At 39.2% G+C, this 19,278-nt stretch overlaps 1 protein-coding gene and 1 long non-coding RNA gene across 15 annotated transcripts in view; one reads left to right on the top strand and one right to left on the bottom strand.

The window, feature by feature from the left end:
• The first annotated feature begins 1,043 nt into the window (after positions 1–1,043).
• Positions 1,044–17,311, top strand: LOC112672088 (uncharacterized). Of its 12 annotated transcripts, XR_007406678.1 has the most exons (8): positions 1,118–1,422; positions 3,489–3,547; positions 5,108–5,317; positions 8,244–8,426; positions 11,912–11,983; positions 12,243–12,428; positions 15,391–15,657; positions 15,910–17,291. It is a non-coding gene; the product is annotated as an uncharacterized LOC112672088 (long non-coding RNA). The 12 variants fall into 12 exon arrangements; XR_004810332.2 differs by lacking the exon at positions 3,489–3,547 and having other exon boundaries at positions 12,317–12,428; XR_003144025.3 differs by lacking the exon at positions 3,489–3,547 and having other exon boundaries at positions 15,910–17,290.
• LGI1 (leucine rich glioma inactivated 1) overlaps positions 9,735–19,278 on the bottom strand; it is a 38,889-nt gene continuing 29,345 nt past the window's right edge. Inside the window, exons 5-8 of one of the 3 annotated variants that reach the window (XM_025466576.3) lie at positions 17,121–17,192; positions 14,352–14,521; positions 13,911–14,075; positions 9,735–10,152 (exon numbers count right to left, since the gene is read on the bottom strand). In XM_025466576.3, coding sequence (XP_025322361.1) covers positions 10,115–10,152; positions 13,911–14,075; positions 14,352–14,521; positions 17,121–17,192 — 445 coding nt within the window. In that variant the 3' untranslated portion in view covers positions 9,735–10,114. Of the gene's footprint in view, positions 10,934–13,910; positions 14,076–14,351; positions 14,522–17,120; positions 17,193–19,278 lie in introns of all 3 variants that reach the window. The other 2 variants (XM_025466574.3, XM_049103035.1) reach the window with 2 other exon arrangements.

Below are 19,278 nucleotides of genomic sequence, written 5' to 3'. Positions count from 1 at the left end.
GACTTCCTTACTTCTCTGAACTTCCATTTTTTCTTTAGAAAACTAATAAAAAAATATTATTTAAAAAATAATAGCATTGTTACAGGGGTTGAATGACTAAATACACATAAAATATTCAGCACGTTCTACATATATTAAGTGCTCAATAAATGGTAGCTATTATTATTGCTTTCAATCATTAACAATATTTTAACCTATTAACCATAAGTATGCAGGCTATGCGAAGACAGGAGGAATGTGTGTGAGCCAGTAGAGTTATTAAAGTAGATGAAATGCTGCCTTTTAGGAGCTATAAAAAGGGGTAAGATCTTCCAGCTTTGTGGTGAAAATATGTACATGTATGACTATTCTGTGATGGGGAGGGGGATTATATTTGGTCTTTTAAAATAGTATCTCTGCTTGTTCACACTCCATTCACAGAACAAGCCCTCTTTACTAAAACTTAGAGAATTCTGTGCTAAAAATATTCCATTCCCATTTGGTGTAGTGAAATGTCATATCCATTAAACACCAACATACCAAATGCTGCTTGCAGATTCTCAACCCAGCAAACCCAAGTCAACAGGAAATCATGATCAACCTCAGCTTGTTCATACTGTACATCTTGACAATTATTTTAGAGAATATTCTAAGGCTTAAGTGTTATCTTACAGCTATCTTAGAATTATAATTCATATACTCCAGCCAACTAATTTTTAAAGAAAAGCAATTGTGAGCAAGGAAGTGCAAGTGACTTCTCAAGGTCACAAAAGTATAAAGGTGGTTGTATGAGCCAAGATCTCCAAACTTCCAAGCTATGTTTTTCTCCTATAACAGAGAGTTACAGATTTTTCAGAGCTCTAAGAACCTGTAGGTTGACCTGATCCAGTTCCAAGATCTTATAAAGAAAACTAAGGCTAAAAGAAACTCAATGTCTTGCTTTAGGTAATCCTTAAAGCTAGCACATTGGAAAGCTTTGGCCAAGTATTGTAACCACAGGCTTGGTGTTCCTGACGTGCTGCTGGTCAGTTCAATGTGATTGGCTAACAACATCACAATCACCTAAGGAATGTTTAAAAATAAAAAATTCCTGGGTCCTGTTCTTTGAAGATTCAGTTTCAGTGGCTCTAAGGTGGGGTCCCAGGAAGCTAGATAGTTAGTTTTTGCTTTCTAGGTGGTTCTGGGAGGGAAACCAGTTGGGGGAACCATTATTAATAGAAGTCAGTGTTTTGTGTTCTTCTCTTCTTTGCTAAGGTTGATCTATGATAATTTCCAGCTAATACCTAGATACCTGTGGGAAAGCTAAGTAAGGAGAATCCTGGGCCAGTAAGGAGCCTTTAAGATTTTAATCTTGAAGCCAGTCTCAAGGTGATCAGAGCAAAGAGACAGCTGCCCTTGCCAGGTGAAGATTGATCTGAAGTGGAAGCACATCCAGAACAAAAAGTGAGCTAGGAATGCTTGATCTCATCTCCCAGGGAATGGGTGGCCACTAAATCAGAATTGGCAGCTTGATTTCACTTGGGAAAACATCATTTTGAAACAGAGGATATCAGTTTAAATATTTTAAAACAGAATGTTTGAGAGAACACCATTTACAAATGTATATAGCAATTGTAACAGTGAATCGTCATGAATAATAGACAAAGATGGGAGATTATATTTTGTCAAGTTTTGCAAAATAGGAGCCGGAAGGACTCTTTGAAACCTTTTAGTGAAGGGCTTCTAGACACATTTAAGGGTGTGGCCCCTTTCCTGGTAACTCTGGCTCTCTGAATCGAGATTCTCCACAGAGACCACACCTCCGGTTGATGACTGTTGTTGTTTTGCCTGTTCAGCATCCTTTTTCCTTTTTAACAACACTACAATTTTGCTTTAGGGAAATACTCTTACCTCACTCTCATTGCACATGATTCTCACCCATGGGTTCCAGGGGTGGGCACGTGACCCACACCCGGCCAATCAGAGCCTTCTCTCCTTAGCCAGAACAATTGCTTCAGGGATGAGCCCTGGGCCAATGAGCATCAGCTTCAAACTTTTGCTAGAACTACTGGAAAAGGAGCACTGTGTTTTTATTAAGCACAGCTAAATTGGCAAGATGTCCTGTTGGAGGAGCTGATGGGTATTTCTTTCTTTCTTTTTTTTTTTTTTAATTTTTTATTTATTTATGATAGTCACAGAGAGAGAGAGAGAGAGAGAGAGGCAGAGACACAGGCAGAGGGAGAAGCAGGCTCCATGCACCGGGAGCCCGATGTGGGATTCGATCCCGGGTCTCCAGGATCGGGCCCTGGGCCAAAGGCAGGCGCCAAACCGCTGCGCCACCCAGGGATCCCGGTATTTCTCTACCACAAAAGGAGAGACTGATTAGATAGAAGTCAACAATAGAGTCAGAGATAAACAGATTCATGAAAATAGCATCTGAATATCTGGTCCAGGTATTTCTAAAGTTATATGTATTTTTATATTTAAACTATTGTAGTTGGATTTCAGCAACTTATAACAAAAAGAATCCAAACCACTATGTCTCCTCAGGGATCAGATCCTGGGTGGAGAAATGATTAATGATTAATTAATTTGTCTAAGTTTATAGTTTGTGAGCAGCCACAATGAAATGCAAACCCAGGTCTGTCTGCATCTAAACACATGTTGTTAATTACTATGTCCACTGCTCTAAAGAGAGAAATATTGTGGCCAACAGCAGGTCAGATCTACAGGCAAAAAGCAAGAAAACACAGGTCATGTTTCACTTTTCCTTTAGATCCCTATAGAACTTACTTTTGCCCCTTTTATTGTTTTTGCATGCTGCCTTTTAGAAATAAACCCCAGAGGTACATAAATCCTTTAAGGGTAGGGACAATTTCTCGCTCATTTTTGTTTTCTTCATACCATCTTCCATAGTACTTTGCCTATAATAGATGTTCAAGAAATGTTTTTGATAAAATTGAGCTTTTTGTGTCCATTGGTGTAAGTACTAGTCAATAGTCCTAGGATACTTGGAATGTTCTGGGTTCTTGACTGGGGTGTTTATCTGGCAGCTTACAAGAGTCCTGACATTTAAAAAAAGATTTATTTATTTATTTGAGAGAGAGAGAGCACCAGCACAAGCAGGAGGAGCAGAGGGAGAGGGAGGGAAAATCTTAAGCGAACTCTGTGCTGAGTGAAGAGCCCTACTGAGGGCTGAATCCCACGACCCAGAGATCAGACCTGAGCCAAAACCAAGGGTTGGACACTCAACTAACTGTGCCACTCAGACACCCCAAGAGTCCCAGGACCCTGAGATCCTGACCTGAGCTGAAGGCAGACGCTTAACCCACTGAGCCACTCAGGCACCCTGAGTTCTGAATTTTTAATATATATTTTGTCTTTAAGAACTTTATAGCATGGTGTGTCACTGATGGATGCTACCCAAAATGAATCTTGACATTGCATCTTAACTGGCTATGTGGCTGGGAAAGTTACTTTGCTGTTCTAAGACTAAGCTTTCTAATTTGTAAAACAATGCCCTATTGCAGAATCACAGAGGATGGAATAACAATACAGATAAAGCACATGGTATAGTGCCTGGCTCATAGTAAGTGCTTAATAAATGCCACTTATTATTATAATGAAATTAAAATGTTAAAATATAAATTATAATATTAAATTAAAATATTACAATTTCTAAAGTTTTTTGTTATTTATTTATTTATTTATTTATTTATTTATTTATTTATTTTAGAATTGTTAAATATGTGTGGGTAGACAAGGTTAAGGGAATAAAGGACAAAGAACAGTTGTCCTGGGATCTGGCACTGTTGGGAGGACTGATTTCTGGGACACAGTTTTGCAGAGAATTATTGTTAAAGGCTTCAGCTAGGGAAGATGCTTCTTTCGGGACATCTGAGTAGTGCCGACCACGGATGTGGATCCTTCTCGGGGATAAAACTTTCAAAGGGCATAGACTTTCTGAAAGTGTTAGTATCAAGCTTCTTGTTCTTGGGTCTCCATGGATTAATTAAATTAGTTCCCATCCTTCATTTTTGTGGATCAGTTTTTAGGTAGATTTGCTTCTTATGCTTGAATGGAGATTTATTTAGAAAAGAAATTATGTCTCTTTATCTTCTAGAATACCCCAGTTATCCCGGGGAAGCAGGTGGGCTTGTGCAGGTCTATTCTTTTGGGGTAATCCATGACCAGGATTCTTTATGGGGCTGGAAATTTGCTGTAGGGGAGGAAGCTGCTTCTGAGATATGCAAACAAGAAGGCTAAAGCTGGTGGGCTTAAAGCTATTTCATTTCCACCAGCTTTTTTTCTACAACATAAGACTATTCCAGGGGATAAAGGGGGGGATGGGATGTAAAAATCACAGACCCCTAAGACACAGTCCTGACCTGCAGAGATGTGTAACCTGGTAGGAGAGATGGATACAACAACAACCAACCATAATACAAGGCAGAATGAACTATGAACCTTGCTTATGGTAAAAACCATGGGTTGGGAAAGCTGGAGAAAGGAGAAACCATATCTAGGTGGTTAGGTGAGGACTAAGATGTCCAAAGGTAGAAGAGTTGGGAAAGGGCATTATTGGTGGTAGGGTAGCCTGGGCACAGAAGCAAGTACATGCTCAGATGAACAGGGATTGGCAAATTGTGAGTTTAAAGAAAGTGTGGGTAAAACAGAGGATGCTGGAGTGGAAGAAGAAGCTGGCTAGATTTTGAACTCAATCTTTAGGACTTTATAGGGCCACTTGAAGGTCTTCGTAGGCTGGTGGTGGTCCTAGATGTTCTATGCAATGGACATCCATTCAATCATGTTAAAATGCATCTACATCCCACACTAAGATCAACATGTAAGAACTGCGTTGAGGGAGTGGAGCCCTCATTGACTAGTCAGTGTACCTACAGATGTGATCCCAGGACCAATGTCAGGCCAGATGGAGTCTGGAATCAGTTTGGGATGGAATGAGTACACGACTTGAGAGGAAATGTTGAGGAGCTTTTACGGCAATTTGTCATTGCCGTAATAATGAAGTGTGTGATTAATTTTCTGGTAATTCATTTTTATTTTAATTTCCAAAAATATTGGTCCACAACACAATGGAAAGACATTGGCCAAAAATACATTGGAGTTTTTTTTTTTTTAATTTCCACAGTTTAATTTTTTTAAACATTGGAACAATTTTTTTAAAGTGAGCAGCTCTGATCTAGTCAAAGTAATATTACTCTTTAAAGAAATGAGCTAAGAGATGACAGAGAAGAGAGTCTGTGAACTTGAAGATAAGATCAATAGAAATCAAGCAGTTTGAATAGCAGAGGAAAAGGAGATGGAAATATCCAGTACTCAGCATCGTATCCACACTGAGGTAACTATGCCTATACATTCTGACTTAGGTAAAGATAATTGTGTGGCAAATACAGAAATCCATTCAAACTAACATAGAACAAAGCCAAATGTGTATGTGTGGTGATGGTGGGGCAGGGTTGTTAGTAGAAGGTTCCAGAAGTACGTCAAGGAATTCAGGGGCAGGCAATGCCATTGCATGTAATGAGGGATGAGTGGGAAATGGACAGTCACTAGGAATCTCTTCCACTCTTCTCTCTCTCCCTCTTTCCCCCTGTGGTGCATGCTGTGTTGCATTGCCCAGATCTTCCTTCAGGAATAAAAGACTTACTTTCCTAGCTGCTGGGAGGACTCAGAAACAGCCTCTGTTACCTCTGCTAGCCTCTGGGGATTGCTGTAGTTAAAACGCAGCCTCACTTGGGGCCATGCTTTCTTCCAGCCTACATCCAGTGACTAATCACCATGGAGGTGGAAAGATCTGGTGGGTCTCCTTGCTCCAACTTGAGATACCTGAGAAGGAAAATCTCAGTTCCCTACAGGGCTGCTTTTATTGGAACTGCATCACGACTCAGCTGCTCTCTGTCAAATTCTCCTTTCTTCTCATCCTTTCCAGGTGGCATCTCAAGGGTACCACCTAATAAATGTGTGTATGTTAGCTTCACAGAGTCTGGTTCTCAGGCGAATTTACCAGGGTCACCAGACCTCCCTCCCTCTTCCTTTTCCTCCCTTTTCTCTCTCTCTTTGCTCTTCCTCCTCCTCCCCCTCAGACTATAGCTTCTCACCTTCGCTTCTCTCTGACCTTCTACATCATTCTCTTCTTACCTTTCAGACCAGCTTCCTCTGCTCTTACAGCTGCTCCAAAATGGTGTCTTCAGCATCTCTGTCACTGTGCCTGTAGCATATGCCCTTGTTTCCTGCCCAGAAGCTCTTTATTGGGTTGAAGTACCCATCCTGCAGCTGCCATGGGTGTCAGTTCATAACAGCCTAGATTTGCATACTTATCCGGAGGATTGTCCTTAGCCAACGGGAGCCTTCATTGCTGGAGATGTCTGAGAGGTCATCTCTTTCATGTCCCCATACTCTTTGGTCAAAGACTATCAGATGGGAGGTATAAACATCCATTCTCCTTGCCTCAAGGCAGGACACACTGTGTGGTACGATTCACACTCTGGATTTCTGGATTGGGGTCAGTCTGAAGCTAACTTCTCCTGAAAGGACGTCTCTGTGTAGAACCTTCACCTGCCCTGGTCTTATTCCCTTATAAGTATAACAGGAGAGCACTCCCTCAGTAAATCCCTTTGCTTTGAGGGAACCTGATTTAAGATAGTCACTTTACAAATCTGATGCCTGTAGCCAATTGACCCAGCCGCTGTGGTCCTAAATCCAGATATCCAGGAGAGAGAACTAGATCAGTTCAGGCTGAGCCCAGTCCAGTTTCCGGGCTGAACCCTGGATCAGGAGTTCCTCCAGGTTCAATCATCTTTGGCTGGAGAGGAGCCAGGGTTATATAGTATAGGATAGAAGATGGGTACAGAGAGAGAGAGAGAGAGAGAGGGCAACTCTCAGGAAGGATTGGCCAATTCCTGTGAACATGGGCCCTACCATCTGTCCTTCTCAGTTTTCTTAAATTCTTGTCAGTCTTCTCACTCCTCACCTCTTCCCCATCTACAATCCTATGTTTAGATTGGAGGGTGAGGTGTTGAAAGGTAGTACCATGTGATGAAGAAAGATCTGGATTGACTGTCTGTAGGCTTAGGTTGTAGCTGCCTCCCTCTGCTCACTTTGCTTCGTATCTCTAGCTCTCAGGTTTCAGGTAAATTAGAGAGTCGGTTTGCCAATTTAAATAGTCATGCTTCTGTGAAAACAAAGAATCTAAGCCTTTCTTTCTTTCTTTTTTTTAAAGATTTATTTATTTATTTATTTATTTATTTATTTATTTATTTATGAGAGAGAGAGAGAGAGGCAGAGACACAGGAGGAAGGAGAAGCAGGCTCCATGCCGGGAGCCCGATGCGGAACTCGATCCCGGGACCCCAGGACCTGCACCCTGGGCCAAAGGCAGGCAATAAACCGCTGAGCCACCCAGGGATCCCCTAGGCCTTTCATCTCTGCATCTCTGAACTCGGCAGATAGGCTGGCACAGAGTTAGAACACTGGCAACATATTGAAAACAAGAGATATCCTTTCAAAAGGAAATGACCATGAATTACATTAAGGTAATAATGTAGAGCTTGACCCAGAAGCATGCAATATTCTGAGTGTGGAGCCAGCACACTTAGTAAGTGCTAATTTGTGTCAGGTCTCTGTTAAGTACTTTGTGTGCTGTTCTGATCACTGCTGCAATGTAACAAATCATCCCAAAACTTAGATGCTTAAATAGACCATTTTATTATGCTCATAAATTCTGTGGGTCAGGAATTTGGACCAGATGCTTTGGGAATGGCTTGTCTCTGCTTCATAATGTCCAGGGCCTCGGTTGGGAAGATTTGACATCGAGGAGCTGGAATCACCCACAGGCATCTTCACTCATATGACCAGTGCTTGATGTAATGTTAAATGGGACCTCAGCTGGGGCTGTCGACCAAAGCCTGGACTTCCTCGGAATGGTGGCTTCAACCTAGTGGGATCTTGTAGGATCAGCTCTGAGTTCCAAAAGCAATTGGCCCAGTTCACAAGAAAGAAGCTTTGTTGTTTTTATGATCTAGGCTCAAAAGCCAAACTGCATCATTTCCACCACATTCTACACATTCTATTGATTACAAGCCTGCCCAGATTTAAGAATAATGGAATTAGGCACTACCTCTTGACGAGGTGAGGGGCAAAGTTCTCATAGAACATGTAGGTTAGAAAATATTGTGGCCATATTTGGAAAATTCAATCCACCAAATGCATATTATCTCATTTAATCCTTCCACTGTACTTGGAGTAGGCATTATTGTCCCTTTACAGATAAAGAAACTGAGATTCAGAGGACTTCAGTAACTTGCCAGGACATGGCAAGACTGGATTTAAATCCAGTCTGTACAAAGCAGGTGTTCTTCAACAGCATATATGCCGCTTATAGAAAAAGGGAACTGAAAAAAATAAAGAAATCCAAAGGCCAGTTCTCCCTGGGCACAAGATCAGGAATAGGTAAGACTTCTTATCACCCATAACTCTAGTGTCAGTTAATATCTTCCTCACGTGGTAAAGGAATTTGTTTCCTATGTATAACTTCCTGAGGTATTGCTTCTTGGAAAATGTGTAACCATTGTGTGTACCTTTGGTGCTTCAACTTTGCCTAGTATATGATGGCAGTGGGGTTGCTGTCTGCCTTCCTCCCCCTACCCATTCATTCAGCAAAGGATTGTGGGGAATAAAAAGCTGGAGGAAGCTCTGATTCACACAGAACCAATTCATGCCATGAGTATCTTCTCCGCCGTGATCCCCTTTTGAAGCCATATGTCCCCTTTAAGTTCAAACAAGGACCACTTCCTCCAGGAACTCATCTTTGATACTCCCAGGATTTTTATAATCAGAATGTTCAGATGATGGTTGGCACTTACAAGCTTACTCTGTAGGTTTCTGTGTCCTAACCCTCCAATTAATCTAAGGCCCCAGAGGGTAAGGGCCATGTCCTATTCCTCCTCAATTCTTCTCCCCAACACCACAAGAACAATACCCCATTCTGAACAGGTACTCAATAAATAGGACTGATTAGATCAGAGGGACTTAGAAGTTTATTATTATATTGTATCAGGAGGACACACATGCATCTTCAAAAGCAGTTTTGAGAGCCTACCCTATCATAGGCATTGTGCTAGGTGCTAACAATCCATGTGATCCAGGAGCAGGAGTTTAGAAATCAAATATGAGCCTCCTGGGTACTCTGCAACATGTCAGTAACACCCGAACTGATGTCTAGAAGTGAAGTATCCTTAATCAGATTAGGAGGCCTCCATATAGGGTGAATTTGAGGCAAGTAGTATAAGGTTACAATCTCAATCAGCTCTTAGATGATTCTAGGTCATTCAGACACTTAGAAAGTCCCTAAATACAGTTTTTAAAATTCAAAATCTTGACTTTCACTTCTTTAATAAGTTTTTTGAATATATTTTTTTTAGCTAGAGCTATCAGATAGGAAAAGGATGCTGGCCTTACTAGTCTTTATTTCCAATTAGTCTTCCCTTCCAATTTGTAATAAGTAAATTTCTCTATCCTGCTTTAAATTTGTCACTATTTCACCACAAAATGTTCTTAAAAGCTATGACCTTTGGAAACACCCTTAAATGTTCCAAATCAGCCAAAAAACCTGTTCATAAATCTTGGGTAATGAATATTAGTGTTTCATTTTCACTCCTTATTCATACCATGAGCTCTTGATCTAAACATAACCCTGTTGTATAATACTATTTCTTCAACATACCATCACCAAGAATAAAACAACCATAAATGATTACCTTTGGGATATGAAAGAAAATGTAAACATTTTATTTGGCAGTTGTTTCTGAACACATGAATAAATAAATGGAAAAGTACATATTAATATTTCTTTTTGGAGTAACAGATACCATTAAACACTTATTTACACATCTTCACTGCAAAGAACAGTCACACGATTCAATTTTGTCTTATAAAAGGTCACTTCCCACACCACTGGACTGGACAGTTAGGGATGGAGATACTGGTAGTGCTTGGTTCTAGTAGTCTCAATGTTTGAAAGGCATTCATTTGCAAGTGTGATAAGAAGAGTCATCATGCATTGAGTTCATCCGGATCATGTACTGTAGAAAGTTTCTGATGGCAGCCACAGAATTTGGTGTGTCATGCGCTTAAGTCAACTATGACATGTTTGTAAATCTGTGTATTTCCCTTAAAACTGGAAGCAAAAAGAAAATTACGCTTATTAATGGATACATGCGTGAATGATCTCGGCGCCTGAACATTTAATTCCTGAAATTTCACAAATTTGGCTTTCTCTGCATCCCAGTTATACACTTGAGTAAAGGAATAATCACTTCCAAGAATTGCATATTGGTAGTTATTTATCTGAAGAGGCTGGAACACCATGGATCCTCGTGATGGCATCCTCTGAATATCCTGAAATGAGGAACCTCCCCATTTCATTACTTTGGAATCACCAATGAATCTTGTCAAGCAAATGTACACGTCACCTTTCACGGAGAAGTGCTTAACAGCATATACATCCTCCATGTTAGGGATGTCAGTTTGGTTAGTGAATAATTGTGTTGCTTTGTTCCACTGATAAATTACAGGACGCTGGGAACTACTAGACAGGATTAAATGAGGCGTTCTGAGTGTCTGAGGTGTTCTGGCTATTTCTAGATATTCCACATCAGTGTCCCTGTACCACGCATGTAAGGATTGATGGGAGTAGAATCCATTTCCATTCCATTTATAAATGGTAGTAAAACCAGCTTTTGAACTGTCAGCAACAACAAAGTACCAGTTGTTTTCAATCTTGAATGTTTCAATGTCATTGGGTTTTCGGATTTTGAGAATTTCAATATCCTGGATTTTTATAAATTTATTTGCAAAACTGTCTCGCTTATAGATGTGAGAGCCGCCAAACAGCTGGGCCACAATAACATAGAGCTGAGTTTCAATGACTATAGGCTTGCACACTACAGTGGACGTGCCTGGGAAAAGACAAATGAGAGATTAGTTGGATGGCCATCCTCTTTTGCAGCATGTAAATGTGCAGGCTGAGGCCATACAACTTCCACCAAGATCAGCCTGGAATAAGACATTTCCTTGGTTGAATAGGCAAGGCCAATCTCCAAGGCCCAATGGCAGCAGGATTATGAAGTTCTGTGCCTTTGTGCCTCATGAGGCCTTGTTACCGAAAACTGAGTTGTCAAGTCACATCCAACCTGCACTAGACGTTCAGGACACACAGCTACAGCCTGAGTTTTCTCCTTTCACTTCTTGCAGAAAGAAAGCATTGCTTTCCCTGACACATCATGAGTTAATTACCATAATTCTAATGAAAGTTGCCATTTCTTGAGCACTAACTATGTGCTTTGCCAAATCATCGCATTAAAAATTCCCAATAATCTTAAGACATAAATATCATTATCCTCCCTTTTGCAAGTGAGCAGACTGAAGCTCAGAGAGGTTCAGTGCTGCTAGGAGAAGGCAAAGTTGGGAATCAAATCCAGGTCTACCAGAGTCTCTATGCTTTTAACCCAACCTTTGGGGAGGTGAGCTATTCCAGGGCTTCCAACTTGGACTAGAATCCCACAAGTTTCTAGAAACCTTGAAACAAAGTTGTTTTGTTTTTTTAAAAAAATATTTTATTTAATTATTCATGAAAGACACACACACAGAGAGGCAGAGACACAGGCAGAGGGAGAAGCAGGCTCCACGCAAGGAGCCCGATGTGGAACTTGATCCCAGGACCCTGGGATCACAACTTGAGCCAAAGGCAAACGCTTAACCACTGAGCCACCCAGGCGTCCCCCAACTTACAAAGTCTTGAGCAGTGATCTGGGTAGCCCATGGTTCTACCTGTAATTAGTTTGTTCCTAGTGTGAATGGCTTCTTGCTCTAAAAATAACCTGATTTTCCCCTAAGGAAGGAAAGAGATGCCACTTATCATTTTTCTGATGCTTTAGGTCACTGGTGGCAAGAGAGAAGACAAGGAAGAGGAATCCTTGAGAAAAATGAAAAGAGGTTTACAGTCACAGGTAAAACTCCTGAAAGTTATTTTGGGATATTGCAGAAAACAATATGGATCAGTATCCTTGTTCAGTATCCTTTCAGTAAGAGTTTGACATATATCAGTAAATTCTGATCAACTAGAGGGAGCTTGGCTCTAGGAAATCTAAACAGAGCAGGGAAAATCTGGGCCTCAAGACTTTTCTAATTTTGAAAGCTCCAAAGCAGTAAGATCTGCATCAACTCTTTCTACTAAGGTGAAACTATTCTATTTGTGACACTTTTCAGGATTCCAGTGATTGTGTGATTTTGGGAAAATCACTTAGCTTCTCTGTAATTCAGTTTTCACTCTGTACAATAAGGGTTTGGACTAGATCACGGATGGCCACTAGATCTCAACTATGTATCAATACTGATCAACTGATTGATTGGAAAACTGTGTTGAGAAGGATTCTGTAGCTCTGTCTGCACTCTGTAAGTAAGAACACCATGAATGATTAGCAATATCTTTCAAGTGGATGCATCATTTGGAATATATTTGTTATCTTTGATGAGATAATGTCCTCTGAAAGTCTGTATATATGTGATTCATTTCTCTTTCAAGTGTTCATCTGAAGAATCATCTAGAATAATTGATAGACTATACACAGGTAAGAACCTAATTTAAACTGCACAAAGCTGTTGCAGTTCATTGGAAAACTGAGGGGTTTGGGAGAAAGGGAAGCATGATCTTCCTCCTTGAGAAAGAAGGAAGCTTCTGGGAGGACTTCAGTTTGGAGAAAATCTCTTCATCTGGGCACCTCAGTCTCAAGCAAACTCCAGACCTGTCTTGATCCTGTAAGTAATGGGGCTGAAGGCCACCAACACAATCTAATTATGACCCTTCCCACCCAAAAAGGGTACTCTTATACAGGGAGGTTTGAACGTTCTTAGGAGCAGATTTCTTTTTTTAAATTTTTAAAAAGGATTTTATTTATTTATTTGAGAGAGAGAGAGAAAGAGTGAGAAAGAACATAAGCAGGAAGAGGGAGAGGGAGAAGCAGACTCTCTTCTGAGCAGGGAACCCAAAGCGGGGCTTGATCCCAGGGCCCTGGGATCATGACCTGAACTGAAGGCAGATGCTTAACCAACTATACCATCCAGGTCCCCCTTAGGAGCAGATTTAAAGGTGTTAGAAGCTAAAGCTGATGGAAACGTTTCAGAGGAAGCTCCATATTCTAACTTGTTTAAAAACTATAAACTTGTGGAAATGAGAACAAAATTTAAGAGGTCACCTAAGTAAAAGTTTTCATGGAAAAAAAAGTGGTTCCCAAGCTCAAATTAAATGCACAAAACACTGGAAAGAGGCTTCCTCACTGCTAGACTTCTCAGAGCCTCATATGTATATTATTATGAATCTCTAAGAGGGCGATATGGTTCACAGATTTATTGAACCAAAAACCATTTTTGTCACAAGGCGTACATTAACATTTTTTAGGAGTCACATTTGTGCAACAGAGCTTGCAGAGTCATTGATCTAAAATAACATCTTTATTTCATAGTTAAGAAAAAAGGAAGGCTCAGTGAGGGTGAGTAGCTCACCCAGCTAGTTTGTGGCAGAACCTGGATTAAAACTCATGATTCCTAGTCCAATACTTTTCTTTTGAAGAAAAATAATCCATCTTTTATTGCATATTTACTTTGCTAACTTCTATGCTAAGTTTCTTGAATATGTGATCACATTATCTTATGATTACATCATCTTACAACAATCCTGTGAGTTAGGTATTATTATTCTCATTTACAAGTCAGGAAATTGAGGTTTAGGAGAGTCCTCAGTCACTTAGTAAATGATACAGTTGGGAATTAAAGGACTCTAAGCCTGCCCACGCATCCCCTATATCAGTTGTCTTTTTCTGTTGCCCTTGGTCCAACTTGCTTAACTTTCTATTCAAAATATGATTAGGCTTTTCATACCTGTAATGTTGTCATAATTTCGGAAGGTCTTTTCTACGTGGTCCCATTCAAGGAAAATGCACTTTCCAGTAAAAGGCTGAGCAATGACTACATACTCATCATTCATATAAGAAAAAGTATCTATGGACAGTGATTGATAAGGCAGGTCTTGAGACTTTGCAAATTCTGCAAAAATAGGAAATGATGATGAATAACCATGTGCTAATGCGTCACTCTTGGCTAGATCTCAAATGTTCTTAAGAGATACATTTATTTAAGAGTAATAGTAAAATGATAATTTTACTTTGCTTTTAAACACACAAAGTTTTAATGCTTTATCAAATTTTAAAAAGTAAAATTGGTTGGTTGGCTTTTAAAGATATAAAAAATATCAATTTCTGCACACACAAAAATGTAGCCCTATTTTTAGCTTTATGAGGTGGAATGATTTGGAATAATTACCTGTAATAATGCAATCAAAATCCTTGGGAGAGAGACTATTGATTTTGCGTTTTTTGTATTCTGGGGGGCCTTCACAGTAGATGTCTTCAACAGTTGCATTGGTGTGGCCCAGCCATTCTACCAGCCACTTCAGTTTACAATCACAATTAAATGAATTCCCTCTCAGGTCCCTGAAAGACAAACTTCAGTTGCTTTTGCTGTAGGATTATTCTACCTAAACAGGTATGACTTCTACTTCAGCAATTAACATATGGAGAATGCCTTTACCCAGTTTTACATCATGCCCCATGATCTACCTTGAACTTGACTGACAATTCATTTTAGAGAGTTCCCACAGTTCATCCTTGAATGCCACCCAATCAATAGAACTTCATAACTTATTCCCTCTTGGATCAAAGGTGGCTCTGTCTAGAGCTGTGCTGTCTGTAGAACTACAGTGTGAACTATATATGTAATTTAAATTTTTCTGTATTTCTGAAAAAAGTAACAAGAAGTAGGTGAAACTAATTTTTAAAATATTTTTTATTTAAAATAACTTATTTTATTAATTTTAAAATAATATAATTTATTTAATATTTCACACAAAATATTATCATTTAGATGTGTAGCCAATACAAACATTATTAATGAGATATTTTACAGTTTTAAAAAATATCTCAATTTGGATGCTAAGTTTTCATCAGAAGTATGTGATCTATATTTAGATTTCATAAAATTTATAGTTGGAAAAAATAGTTTCACATGTCCAAGTTGTTCCAAACATAATTCTTTCAATAATTGAACTGAGAATCTGTTTTTCAATTTAAATTTAGTTTTTTACTTAATTTTTTAAGAATTAAGTGAAATCTTTTTTTTTTTTTTTTTTAAGAATTAAGTGAAATCTAAAGCTTTGCTCCTTAGATGCACCTGGAACGCTGCTTGGTAACCACATGTGTGGCTACCATGTTGGCCAGTGCAGGTCTAGAGGGTAGAATATAGTCCTTATTGTATCATATTCAATTAAATCAAGGGAGTTATTTGTTTTTGTTCTTCCTCACAGATGGAATTCATCCGGATGCTATTCCATGGTCTACAAATTCAATTTTAATAGGAAATGGCTTTGACACAGCAGAGTTAACTCAGACGTACAGCAGCTCATGTCTGTGATAAACTATACAGCATGGATAATTTCAGTTTCCACATATGATCCCAACTCACCAAGCTTTCTGTTTATTTGCATTGCTTCTGTTCAGAAATTCCAGCTCCTTCCTAGACCCTTCTCAGTCACACAGAATTCCTACGATAGATACTGCCTCATCTTCACACAGTACGTGAATAATTTTTAAATGTTGAAGGATTTAAAAAAGTTTTTTGGGGGATACATTCAAGAAAACCAAGAAATCCGCTAAAAGACAAGTTGGCAAGGATCCTTGTACTTCTTAGATAATTCTTAATTTGGGCATATCAGAGTAGGCCCAAGAGGCCAAACCCATTATGGGATTTCCATAGAGACCGAGTCAATTTCAAGTGTGTTTTTGTTGTTGTTGTTGTTTTTTGTTTTTTTTGTTTTTTTCTCAAGGATGGGCCAGAGGATGACACCCAAATAAGCTGCATCCTCAAGTCTGCCATGGCGTATCATCTAACTTCCAAGACATTCCCAAGACTGACTTCATCTCCCAAGAATATTCTGACCCTAAATAATGAGTGTGAACTTCTCTGGGTGATTGTAAACCAGAACAGATAACCGTGGTCTGTCCGAGACCCTCTTGGATGTGTCTTGCTTCTGGCACTCTCTTGGAAATAAATCATCATTCAGGAATTGGGGCACTAGGCATTGAGGCGGGGCTGGGGAAATACCAGAAGGAACAAAGAAAGTTTTTCATTAGCTTACTGATTTGAAGTTAAATACTAGGTTTAGGAGAAAATACTTGACTCAGATCTCAGATTGGAGAAAAGTTGTTTTGAGTATATATTCTGTAGCAAAATACCTTAATTGATAAGAAACCTTTTTTTTTTTCATATATCCTTTCATTTGTCCCTGTATCTACCTTATGACCATTTAAATACCCTTCTAATGTCTGGAAGGAACTTAATGAAGCTAAATTGCTTTTGAGAGAGTTAGGCATATATTACTTGTTTTGCTTACAACAAAATATACAAATTCCTTACAAAGATCTTTCACTCTGAGGCTTAAAAGTCAAAGTTTGAAAGCTCTTTTGTTTGAAAAAGGGTCAAAAATAATTAAGTTCATTCCCTTTCCTGGGGCTTAAGCCAAATTCCTGGGGATTAAGCCTAGAGTTGTTGTTCAGTCTAAGGAGAGAAAAGGCAAACTTGCCTCCCTTCCCCCACTTCCTGCTCCATTTCTCTGTTGACTGACCAACCCATGGGTGTAACCTTTCTTCTACACTCGGTCAGTTTCCCAGACTCCTTTATGTTTTTCCTTTTGTAGCCCCATTTCCTGGACCTCATGAGAAAAAAGGCATCTTGAAATTTTACTCTGGGCCTCCTCTTCCCACCCCCTCAAAGTCGCTTATCAGCACCTCCTCCCATAGGACACACACTTTGCCCCAAGGAATGCCTGGGCACTTTATGTTCAGAATTTCCAGTGGGAAATACCATAGAAGACTCAAACATTAGTTCAAGTAAATTTAAAATTTAAGCCAATTTAAAATTTAAATTGTAAGGCCCTAATTAAAATTTAAAGCCAATTACAAATTCTAAACATCAATACTAGGCTTCTTTGTTAACTACTACAAATTAATTAATCAATGATTTCTTAGGTCCTCTTACACATTTGTTAAAGAATCCAGGCCTTTGAAAATATCTTTTGGGAGTGTCTGGAGATTGTTGTTTGCAAGGCTCCTGGAAAAAGAAAAAAATAAAAAAAAAAAGACTGATGTAAACTATAATGATAAACTAAATAAAATGCATTTTATGATAAAACTTAATTATGAATTCCTTTTATTCTTTCCTGACTTTACTAAATTACTTGCAGTACCTTTTTTATTTCTTCTTCTAAAATACTACTAACATTCCCACTATCATATTTTCAATTCTTGGTTTCTTTGCTTTAATGCTCACTCAGTCTTTATGGCACTTTATGTATCATGGCAAAAAAGAAACTGACAACCCCCAAATCACCAGCAACAAAATGACATTGGGCATTGATCTTTCTATGTAGAATGGAATATGAGATTCATACTCTTAGTCAGTCTAGGGGATATGTCCCAAATGATGACTAACTAAATGGGTGACAGTGCCCATTTCCCTTCACACTCAGGCTGCCCCTGCTCCTCCCTCTCTTCTCATTTGCCATCAGACCATGGCCAAACCCCAAGTGACAGTGCCAATAGCTCTAGAGTTTGGGGATCTACCTAACCTATTCCCCTGCCAGCACATCGTTTTATTCTTTCCAAAGTATATACTCCTTTTTTATATTTTTCTTTTAGTTCCATTCATTTGACCTCAGAAAACAACTTTCTCACAAATACCCATCCGTCCTCCATCCATCCTTTTTAATCATCTCCTTTCCTTTTCTTCCAATTGTCTTATTGTCACAGGAATTGTTTTCTCTTTCTCCTTCTATGTGTTCTTTCATGAATCACTATAATTATTCTAATCAAAGCTAATGAGTAAGGAGTGATGGTATCAAGAAAAGAGAAATGTGTCCATATTGCAGAAGTGTAGACATAACAAGGAGTGGCCCCTGCATGATAAGAAGGGATGTAGGTGCTGATCATTTTCTCTTAACCAGACTTGTGTGTGTATATACCTGTTATATACTTTTCTTATGAATGTTTTTCTTCCACAAAAAAATTAAAAACTAAACTGAAGCAAAGAGCTTATGTTGTTGGCCTTCAAAGTCCTTGAAAATTCTCTCAAATTCCATTTAAAAGACTCTTAAAACTCTTCTGTCTTTTACCTGCCCTAATTAATATGAGATTTCTCAAGTGCAAACATTCAAGACTTTTAAAACCTATTTTAAAGTTAATTATGTTGTTTTCCTGAGTTTTAGAAATTGTGAGTAGGTTGGAAAACTCTTTTCAATGGACCTTGGAACATAAGAATGGGAACTGAATCTGAATGTTCCAGTCTCAATGACGGTTCATTATGTAAAGAAGGGCAGTTTTGGAGCTATTCAGAGCTTGGTTTGAATCCTGCCTGACTCCACTATTTCCTGGCAGTGTGACTTTAACTATGAATCTTCTTTAGGACTTAGCTTTTTCGTTTTTAGGGGAAGGTAATAATACCTCGTGTCACAAGATAGAGAAAGTAAATGAGATAACTCCCGATGGTACCTGGCATCTGGTCTACCTTTTAACAAAGAACAGCAGGGAAGAGGGTGAGAGGAAAAGCAGGAGAAGGGCTTGCCAAATAAACAACATTTAGAAAATTGGCCATATGAAAGAACCACTATGACTGTAGTGGTATTAGGATTAATAAAATGTGCTAAAGAAGACTTTTCAAAAGAATGTCTCTATAATTCACCTTTCTGCCTAGTTGAATGAAGAGACTTTCTGGTGTCTTGGACTAGTCCTGAGTCATTCCCAAGTTATGTGTCTTAAAGTTCTCGTGTGAACTTCTAAGTGGATGAAACAAACTGCAACTGGTTGCAAGGTGCAAATTTAGAGGAGGCTGGGTCATAGGACAGTGGGCGTGAAGTGAAGAAACAGTTAAGTCCTGAATTACTACTGCCATCAGGGTTGCCCAGGGAGAGGCACCATGTTTGCGTTGCTGCCCAAGGCAGTTCTTTTAAACAATGAGCAAATCTGGGAGTTCCACTTGCTGCCCAAAGGTTAGAAGCTCTAGGCCTCACAAAGCCAAGGTGAAGGCCAACTACAGAAGCAGCGGTTAAGACATAGACTTGGGGCTACAATGCTTCTGGGGTAGAGAGAGATCATTTTTCCATGACAAGATGGAGGTCTTTTAATTCAACAGCCTTGGGGGA

The sequence above is a fragment of the Canis lupus genome, chromosome 28 (assembly GCF_003254725.2).
Source record: "Canis lupus dingo isolate Sandy chromosome 28, ASM325472v2, whole genome shotgun sequence".
NCBI lineage: Eukaryota > Metazoa > Chordata > Mammalia > Carnivora > Canidae > Canis > Canis lupus.
The sequence above is the reverse complement of the archived record's forward strand: the minus strand, read 5'-3'. Positions and strand labels throughout refer to the sequence as shown.